The sequence below is a fragment of the Hypanus sabinus genome, unplaced genomic scaffold, assembly GCF_030144855.1.
Source record: "Hypanus sabinus isolate sHypSab1 unplaced genomic scaffold, sHypSab1.hap1 scaffold_937, whole genome shotgun sequence".
NCBI classification, from domain to species: Eukaryota; Metazoa; Chordata; class Chondrichthyes; order Myliobatiformes; family Dasyatidae; genus Hypanus; species Hypanus sabinus.
Window position 1 is genome coordinate 170,008 of NW_026781791.1, and position 10,488 is coordinate 180,495.

The 10,488-nt window shown below is 59.4% G+C and overlaps 1 protein-coding gene across 2 annotated transcripts in view; it reads left to right on the forward strand.

Moving 5' to 3' along the window:
- Positions 1–6,137, forward strand: part of LOC132390517 (large neutral amino acids transporter small subunit 4-like) — a 42,839-nt gene extending 36,702 nt beyond the window's left edge. For both annotated transcript variants that reach the window (XM_059963134.1, XM_059963133.1), the window contains exons 6-7: positions 4,125–4,217; positions 5,984–6,137. In XM_059963134.1, coding sequence (XP_059819117.1) covers positions 4,125–4,217; positions 5,984–6,121 — 231 coding nt within the window. In that variant the 3' untranslated portion in view covers positions 6,122–6,137. The remainder of the gene's footprint in view (positions 1–4,124; positions 4,218–5,983) is intronic.
- The last annotated feature ends 4,351 nt before the right edge of the window (positions 6,138–10,488 follow it).

The following is a 10,488-nucleotide window of genomic DNA, read 5'->3' on the forward strand; positions in this document are numbered from 1 at the left end:
GTCTGGCCCCTGAAGACACTGACTCTCCCCAGGGGTCTGGCCCCTGAAGGTACTGAGTCTCCCCAGGGGTCTGGCCCCTGAAGACACTGACTCTCCCCAGGGTTTGGCCCCTGAAGGTACGGAGTCTCCCCAGGGGTCTGGCCCCTGAAGACACTGAGTCTCCCCAGGGGTTTGGCCCCTGAAGGTACTGAGTCTCCCCAGGGGTCTGGCCCCTGAAGACACTGACTCTCCCCAGGGGTCTGGCCCCTGAAGGTACGGAGTCACCCAGGGGTCTGGCCCCTGAAGACACTGACTCTCCCCAGGGGTCTGGCCCCTGAAGGTACTGAGTCACCCAGGGATCTGGCCCCTGAAGACACTGACTCTCCCCAGGGGTCTGGCCCCTGAAGGTACTGACTCTCCCCCGGGGTCTGGCCCCTGAAGGTACTGACTCTCCCCCGGGGTCTGGCCCCTGAAGGTACTGACTCTCCCCCGGGGTCTGGCCCCTGAAGGTACGGAGTCTCCCCAGGGGTCTGGCCCCTGAAGGCACTGACTCTCCCCAGGGGACTGGCCCCTGAAGGTACTGACTCTCCCCGGGGGACTGGCCCCTGAAGGTACTGACTCTCCCCGGGGGACTGGCCCCTGATGGTACTGACTCTCCCTGGGGGACTGGCCCCTGATGGTACTGACTCTCCCCGGGGGACTGGCCCCTGATGGTACTGACTCTCCCCGGGGGACTGGCCCCTGATGGTACTGACTCTCCCTGGGGGACTGGCCCCTGATGGTACTGACTCTCCCCGGGGGACTGGCCCCTGATGGTACTGACTCTCCCCAGGGGACTGGCCCCTGATGGTACTGACTCTCCCTGGGGGACTGGCCCCTGATGGTACTGACTCTCCCCAGGGGACTGGCCCCTGAAGGTACGGAGTCTCCCCAGGGGATATGATTTGGCTCGGACTTTGAGGGTTGGGTTTGAGCCTTCCAACAGTGTAAGGAGCCCAGGCCCCAGGCTGGGTTTCCCAGCACAATCCTGAGGGAGCTCCACACTCCCTGTAGATCAGGTTTAATGTCCTCTCTGGTGCCTTGCTGGTGAGATGCCGGTTGTGTGTGTGTGTTTCCAGCAAGGGCCCCGGTTACTGGTCCAGGTGTCTGGTGAAGGAACAGTGTCTTACATTCTCTACCGCAGGAGGTTCTGCAGATGCAGACCAACACTCGCTGAATGCTGGAGAAACCCGGCATCTATGCAAATGAATAAACACTTGTCACTTCGGGGGGGGGGGGGGGGGAAGGTGGTCAAGCTGGCAGGTAAAATACCCCCCACCCACCCAGCTACTCCCCTCATGGTCTCACTACCCCCTGCCACGTTACAGAGCCGAGGACGGGATGTCGATTCTCATCACCGTGTGTGGAGTTTGTACGTTCTCCCTGTGGCCGCGTGCGTTTTCTCCGGGTGCCCTGATTTCCTGCCACAGTCCAAAGACGTACCAGTCAGGGTTAGTGAGTTGTGACTTGCCACGTTGGCACCAGAAGTGTGGTGGCATTTGCGGGCAGACCCCAGCTCAATCCTCACTGACTTGATTCGATGCAAACCAGGCATTTCACTGCTTGCTTTGATGTACGTGACAAATAAAGCTGATCTTTAATCTGTTCACTGTTAATCTCCTGCTTTGACTTCCCAAAATGCCTCATATTTTGGAGTAAATTCCATCTGCCAACACTCTGCCCACTGGAAAGTTAGCCAGAGTTTAGTGGATGGAATTTAATCCCACCCAACATGTAGGCCCATCTGCTGTGGCCCTGGGCAATTTTCCTCAGGGTATACGCCATTTTAACAATGTCTTTAAACTAATTATTATCACTCCTGTATTCACAATTCAAGTTGTGAAGAGATATCACAAGCAGTGAAGGTCCCAGCACTGACCCTTCAGTATACTGGTCCAATTTTTAACCAGGAAAATTTCCTCCCAGACTGGCCCTCCATGTTCTCCCACCCAGCCCACATTGGATTCAATCAACCCCTTGACTTTGATCCCATGTGCCTTGAGCTTACGGACCAGCTCTGTGCCCCGCTGACATCCATAGAACAGAGTCTGCTACCCTGCCTCATCCGTGTTCTCAGCTCTATCGTCTCCCCCATTGCCAGTTGTACTTCTCTCATTGTGTATGCTTTTGTTTGTTCCCTCTCCCATTCTCTCTCTCTTGAGCCCATTCTGTCTCTCCAATTCTTTCTCTCTCTCTCTCTCTCTCATTCCCTCTGTCTCCCATTCCCTCTTGCGCTCTCTCTCCCATTCCCCCCTCTCATTTTCTCTCACTCTCTCATATTTTCTCTCTTTCACATTCTCTCTCAATATCTCTCTCTCTCTCTCTCTCTCTCTCCCCCTCTCTCTCTCTGTCTCTGATTTGCTCCCCCTCTCTCTCGAGCGGCCGTCTAGTCTCTCCCTGTCTGTGGACTTTCACCTGTTCCTTTCTGCTTGCTGGAGTGTGGCTGTCTAAGTGTATTGACACAGTGATTGTGATGAATAACCCTGCTCTGGTCCAGATGTTCCCGCTGCTCACTGTCAACAAGGTTCTCACTCCGTACTTTTCCATCCGCAGAAACCCCCTGTGGAAAATTTGTAGCAGGGAGCCGTACGCTATTTAAAAATCTTATAGCAGTGGAGTTAACGCTGTTCTTGGCAGAAGGTTAGGCTGGGAATCGGTGTTAATGTTTCAGGAGCACGGGTTCTGATGAGGAGGCAGTGCCCCTCCCAGTGCTGTGTCTCTCGGTGACTGGGTAGTGTTGACCCCGAGTCCTGGCCAGGTCGTATGAGTGGGCAGCAGAGTGTTCTGTGAATTCAGAATCAAAATCAGGTCTCTTATCACTGACGTGTGTCACAAAATTTACTGTTTAGCAGGATTACTCTAGGGAATGGATGAAAAAAATGCAGAGAGCAAAATAGTGAGGTTGTGTTGATAGGTTCAATGTCCATTCAGAATTCCGATGGCGGAGGGGAAGAAGCTGTTCCTGAAATATGGAATGTGTGTCTTCAGGCTCCTGTACCCCTTCCCTGATGGTAGCAATGAGAAGAGGCCATGACCCGGGTGACATGGGTCCTTCATGATGGACGCTGCCATTTTGAGGCATCGCCTGTTCAAGCTAATGGGGAGACTCGTTGCCATAATGGAGCTGGCTGAGTTTACAGTCCTCTCAACATTTTCTCATCTCCATTGTCACCTCCGCATCAGACGGTGATGCAGCCAGTTAGAGTGTTCTCCGCAGTACATATGTAGAAATTTACAGGTGCCTGGTCTCGTACAGGTGCCTGGTCACGTACAAGTGCCTGGTCACGTACAAGTGCCTGGTCACGTACAAGTGCCTGGTCACGTACAAGTACCTGGTCACGTACAGGTGCCTGGTCACGTACAAGTACCTGGTCACGTACAAGTACCTGGTCACGTACAGGTGCCTGGTCACGTACAGGTGCCTGGTCACGTACAGGTGCCTGGTCACGTACAGGTGCCTGGTCTCGTACAAGTGCCTGGTCACGTACAAGTGCCTGGTCACGTACAGGTGCCTGGTCTCGTACAAGTGCCTGGTCACGTACAAGTGCCTGGTCTCGTACAGGTGCCTGGTCACGTACAGGTGCCTGGTCACGTACAGGTGCCTGGTCTCGTACAAGTGCCTGGTCACGTACAAGTGCCTGGTCACGTACAGGTGCCTGGTCACGTACAAGTGCCTGGTCACGTACAGGTGCCGGGTCACGTACAGGTGCCGGGTCACGTACAGGTGCCTGGTCTCGTACAGGTGCTGGGTCACGTACAGGTGCCTGGTCTCGTACAGGTGCCTGGTCTCGTACAGGTGCCGGGTCACGTACAGGTGCCTGGTCTCGTACAGGTGCCTGGTCTCGTACAGGTGCCTGGTCTCGTACAGGTGCCGGGTCACGTACAGGTGCCTGGTCTCGTACAGGTGCCTGGTCTCATCAAACTCTAATGAAACGTGGCCACCATTGTGCCTTCATTGTAACTACATCAGCATGCTGGGCCCAGGGTACATCCTCAGAGACCCAGAGGTTACAGTGCTTTGGGGTAAGACCGAGATGGGCAGCTGGGCACGTCGGGGGCACACTCTCAGACTTAGCTCTTTACTGATGACAGATTGTCTCCTACAGTTGCCCAACATGTTCGGAGACTTGCGGTCTACCTTCATCGCTCTGATGATTGGCTCCTATGCCTCATCGGCTGTGACATTCCCTGGCATCAAGGTGAGGGGTGAGGGTGAAGTGGGTGGTGGATGGAGGGTTTGGGGTTCAGGGCAGTTGGATGGGTTAAGCTGGGATGTCCAAGAGCGCCATCTGCTGGTCGAGATGATTCACCCTCTCCTGGTGACACTTTTCACAGTGTCATCTGCCCAATTTACACATGCCAACTGCATGGAGTCTGTCTAAGCCAGTCACACATTTGTCTGATATCCCTCCAAACCTTTCTCAGTATGTACCTGTCCAAATGACTTTTAAACATAATTGTACCCAACTCTGGCAGCTTGTGCCCCACACCCACCACCTTCTGTATGGAAAATGTTGCCCCTCACATCCCCTTTAAAATCTTTCCTCTCTCACGTTATTAAACTTATACCCTCAAGATTTAGATTCCCCTATGCTGGCCAAGAAGATTGTGACCATGCACATAATCTACGCCCTCATGAGTTTATGCAATTCTATAAAACCATACAACATGGGAGCAGAATTAGGCCATTCAGCCCATCAAGTCTGCTCCACCATTCCATCATGGCTGATTTATTTCCCTATCAAACCCATCTTCCTACCTTCTCCCCATAACATTTGACACCCTGACTAATCAAGAACCCATCACTCTCTGCCTTAAATATACCCAATGACCTGGCCTCGACAGTAAATTCCACAGAGTCACTGCCGTCTGGCTAAAGAAATTCCACCCCATCTCTTTTCTAAATGGACGCACTTCCATTCTGAGCCTGTGTCCTCTGGTCCTAGACTCCCCCACTATAGGAAACATCCTCTCCACATCCACTCTATCTGTGTCCTCTGGTCCTAGACTCCCCCACTATAGGAAACATCCTCTCCACATCCACTCTATCTGTGTCCTCTGGTCCTAGACTCCCCCACTATAGGAAACATCCTCTCCACACCCACTCTATCTGTGTCCTCTGGTCCTAGACTCCCCCACTATAGGAAACATCCTCTCCACATCCACTCTATCTGTGTCCTCTGGTCCTAGACTCCCCCACTATAGGAAACATCCTCTCCACATCCACTCTATCTGTGTCCTCTGATCCTAGACTCCCCCACTATAGGAAACATCCTCTCCACATCCACCCTATCTGTGTCCTCTGATCCTAGACTCCCCCACTATAGGAAACATCCTCTCCACATCCACTCTATTTGTGTCCTCTGGTCCTAGACTCCCCCACTGTAGGAAACATCCTCTCCACATCCACTCTATCTGTGTCCTCTGGTCCTAGACTCCCCCACTGTAGGAAACATCCTCTCCACATCCACTCTATCTGTGTCCTCTGGTCCTAGACTCCCCCACTATAGGAAACATCAACTGCTCCTCATAACCCTTTCATTGCTGGGGTCATTCTCATAAACCTCCACTGGATGCCCTTCGCTCAAGTCCGGCCTGTCTCCTTGAGTCCCGGAACGTCCTGCTGAATATTCTGTGTCCCTTCCGGTTCAGTGACATCCACCCTCCAGCTGGGCAATTAGCACTGCCCCACACTCCACGGTAACACACAACATGCTGGAGGAACCCAGCAGGTCAGGCAGTGTGCGCGGAGAGGAATGAGCAGTCGACATTTCAGGCCGAGACCCTTGGTCAGGGCTGGAGGCGGGGGGGCAGGGCAGAGTAAGAAGGTGGGGGAGAGGGGGGAGGAACCCAGCGCTCAGTAGGGTCAGTGGGGTGAGGGGTGCAGGGTGGGGCCGGGAGATGTTAGGGGGTGGTTTGGAGGGGAGGAACACTGTCAGCTGTGGTTAACAGGACTTGTTTGCAGGTGATCTACGATCTGGGAGCCCCATTTATCAGCATCCTCTTGGTGTGGGCAGCCTGTGGGGGCCTGGTCTTCATGAACTGTTTCCTGAACTGGCCCCTGGAACCCTTCCCAGGGCCTGAGGACATGGATTACACGTGAGTCATACCCCTGGGCCAGACCACCAGCTTCAGACTGACACCCACACCCTGTCCTCCCCCCCAACGCCCTGTCTTCCCCCCCCAACACCCTGTCCTTCCCCCCACACCCTGTCCTTCCCCCCAACACCCTGTCCTCCCCCCAACACCCTGTCCTTCCCCCCCCACACCCTGTCCTTCCCCACACACCCTGTCCTTCCCCCCCACACCCTGTCCTTCCCCCCCACACCCTGTCCTTCCCCACACACCCTGTCCTTCCCCCCCACACCCTGTCCTTCCCCCCCACACCCTGTCCTTCCCCACACACCCTGGTCCTTCCCCCCCACACCCTGTCCTTCCCCCCCACACCCTGTCCTTCCCCACACACCCTGTCCTTCCCCCCCACACCCTGTCCTTCCCCCCCCACACCCTGTCCTTCCCCACACACCCTGTCCTTCCCCCCCACACACCTGTCCTTCCCCCCCACACCCTGTCCTTCCCCCACACCCCTGTCCTTCCCCACACCCTGTCCTTCCCCCACACACCCTGTCCTTCCCCCCCACACCCTGTCCTTCCCCCCCCACACCCTGTCCTTCCCCCACACCCTGTCCTTCCCCACACCCTGTCCTTCCCCACACACCCTGTCCTTCCCCCACACACCTGTCCTTCCCCACACACCCTGTCCTTCCCCCCCACAACCCCTGTCCTTCCCCCACACCCTGTCCTTCCCCACACAACCCTGTCCTTCCCCCCCCACACCCTGTCCTTCCCCCCCACACCCTGTCCTTCCCCACACACCCTGTCCTTCCCCCCCACACCCTGTCCTTCCCCCACACCCTGTCCTTCCCCCCCACACCCTGTCCTTCCCCCCACACCCTGTCCTTACCCCACACCCTGTCCCTTCCCCCCCACACCCTGTCCTTCCCCACAACACCCTGTCCTTCCCCCCACACCCCTGTCCTTCCCCCCCACACCCTGTCCTTCCCCCCAACACCTGTCCTTCCCCACACACCCTGTCCTTCCCCCCCACAACCCTGTCCTTCCCCCCACACCCTGTCCTTCCCCCCAACACCCTGTCCTTCCCCCCACACCCTGTCCTTCCCCCACACCCTGTCCTTCCCCCCACACCCTGTCCTTCCCCCACACCCTGTCCTTCCCACACACCCTGTCCTTCCCCCCACACCCTGTCCTTCCCCCCCACCCTGTCCTTCCCCCCACACCCTGTCCTTCCCCCCCACACCCTGTCCTTCCCCCCCACACCCTGTCCTTCCCCCACACCCTGTCCTTCCCCCACACCCTGTCCTTCCCCCCACACCCTGTCCTTCCCCCCCACACCCTGTCCTTCCCCCCACACCCTGTCCTTCCCCCACACCCTGTCCTTCCCCCCCACCCTGTCCCTTCCCCCCAACACCCTGTCCTTCCCCCCCACCCTGTCCTTCCCCCCAACACCCTGTCCTTCCCCCCAACACCCTGTCCTTCCCCCCACACCCTGTCCTTCCCCACACACCCTGTCCTTCCCCCCCACACCCTGTCCTTCCCCCCAACACACTGTCCTTCCCCCACACACCCTGTCCTTCCCCCCCACCCTGTCCTTCCCCCCACACCCTGTCCTCCCCCCAACACCCTGTCCTTCCCTACACACCCTGTCCTTCCCCCCACACCCTGTCCTTCCCCCCAACACCCTGTCCTTCCCCACACACCCTGTCCTTCCCCCCCACCCTGTCCTTCCCCCCCACACCCTGTCCTCCCCCCAACACCCTGTCCTTCCCCACACACCCTGTCCTTCCCCACACACCCTGTCCTTCCCCCCACACCCTGTCCTTCCCCACACACCCTGTCCTTCCCCCCACACCCTGTCCTTCCCCCCACACACCCTGTCCTTCCCCCCCACACCCTGTCCGTCCCCCACACACCCTGTCCTTCCCCCCCACCCTGTCCTTCCCCCCACACCCTGTCCTACCCCCAACACCCTGTCCTTCCCCCCCCACACCCTGTCCTTCCCCCCACACCCTGTCCTTCCCCCCCAACACCCTGTCCTTCCCCCACACCCTGTCCTTCCCCCACACACCCTGTCCTTCCCCCACACACCCTGTCCTTCCCCCCACACCTGTCCTTCCCCCCCCACCCTGTCCTTCCCCCCACACCCTGTCCATCCCCCCACACCCTGTCCTTCCCCACACACCCTGTCCTTCCCCCCACACCCTGTCCTTCCCCCACACCCTGTCCTTCCCCCCAACACCCTGTCCTTCCCACCCACCCTGTCCTCCCCCACACCCTGTCCTTCCCCACACACACCCTGTCCTTCCCCCCCACCCTGTCCTTCCCCACACACCCTGTCCTTCCCCCCACACCCTGTCCCTTCCCCACACACCCTGTCCTTCCCCCCACACCCTGTCCTTCCCCCCCACACCCTGTCCTTCCCCCCAACACCCTGTCCTTCCCCCACACCCTGTCCTCCCCCCACACCCTGTCCTTCCCCCAACACCCTGTCCTTCCCCCAACACCCTGTCCTTCCCCCACACCCTGTCCTTCCCCACACCCCTGTCCTTCCCCACACACCCTGTCCTTCCCCCACACCCTGTCCTTCCCCACACACCCTGTCCTTCCCCCCCACACCCTGTCCTTCCCCCCACACCCTGTCCTTCCCCCACACCCTGTCCTTCCCCACACACCTGTCCTTCCACCCCACACCCTGTCCTTCCCCCCACACCCTGTCCTTCCCCACACACCCTGTCCTTCCCCCCACACCCTGTCCTTCCCCCACACACCCTGTCCTTCCCCCCCACACCCTGTCCTTCCCCCCCACACCCCTGTCCTCCCCACACCCTGTCCTTCCCCCCCACACCCTGTCCTTCCCCACACACCCTGTCCTTCCCCCCACATCCTGTCCTTCCCCCCCACACCCTGTCCTTCCCCCCAACACCCTGTCCTTCCCCCCCACACCCTGTCCTTCCCCCCCTCACACCCTGTCCTTCCCCCCAACACCCTGTCCTTCCCCCCACACCCTGTCCTTCCCCCACACCCTGTCCTTCCCCCCACACCCTGTCCTTCCCCCCACACCCTGTCCTTCCCCCACACCCTGTCCTTCCCCCCAACACCCTGTCCTTCCCCCCCCACCCTGTCCTTCCCCCACACCCTGTCCTTCCCCCCACACACACCCTGTCCTTCCCCCCCACACACCCTGTCCTTCCCCCACACCCTGTCCTCCCCCCCACACACCCTGTCCTTCCCCCCCACACCCTGTCCTTCCCCCCACACACCCTGTCCTTCCCCCACACCCTGTCCTTCCCCCCACACCCTGTCCTTCCCCCCCAACACCCTGTCCTTCCCCCCCCACCCTGTCCTTCCCCCCAACACCCTGTCCTTCCCCCCAACACCCTGTCCTTCCCCCCACACCCTGTCCCTTCCCCACACACCTGTCCTTCCCCCCCACACCCTGTCCTTCCCCCCAACACACTGTCCTTCCCCCACACACCCTGTCCTTCCCCCCCACCCTGTCCTTCCCCCCACACCCTGTCCTCCCCCAACACCCTGTCCTTCCCTACACACCCTGTCCTTCCCCCCCCACACCCTGTCCTTCCCCCCAACACCCTGTCCTTCCCCCACACACCCTGTCCTTCCCCCCCAACCTGTCCTTCCCCCACACCCTGTCCTTCCCCCCAACACCCTGTCCTTCCCCCACACACCCTGTCCTTCCCCACACACCCTGTCCTTCCCCCCACACACACCCTGTCCTTCCCCCCACACCCTGTCCTTCCCCCCCACACCCTGTCCTTCCCCCCAACACCCTGTCCTTCCCCCACACCCTGTCCTTCCCCCACACACCCTGTCCTTCCCCCCACACCCTGTCCTTCCCCCCACACCCTGTCCTCCCCCCACACCCTGTCCTTCCCCCCACACCCTGTCCTTCCCCCCACACCCTGTCCTTCCCCCCAACACCCTGTCCTTCCCCCACACACCCTGTCCTTCCCCCCACACCCTGTCCTTCCCCCACACACCCTGTCCTTCCCCCACACACCCTGTCCTTCCCCCCCACCCTGTCCTTCCCCCCACACCCTGTCCATCCCCCCACACCCTGTCCTTCCCCACACACCCTGTCCTTCCCCCCACACCCTGTCCTTCCCCCCACACCCTGTCCTTCCCCCCAACACCCTGTCCTTCCCCCCACACCCTGTCCTCCCCCACACCCTGTCCTTCCCCACACACACCCCTGTCCTTCCCCCACACCCTGTCCTTCCCCACACACCCTGTCCTTCCCCCACACCCTGTCCTTCCCCACACAACCCTGTCCGTCCCCCCACACCCTGTCCTTCCCCCCACACCCTGTCCTTCCCCCAAACACCCTGTCCTTCCCCCACACCCTGTCCTCCCCCCCACACCCTGTCCTTCCCC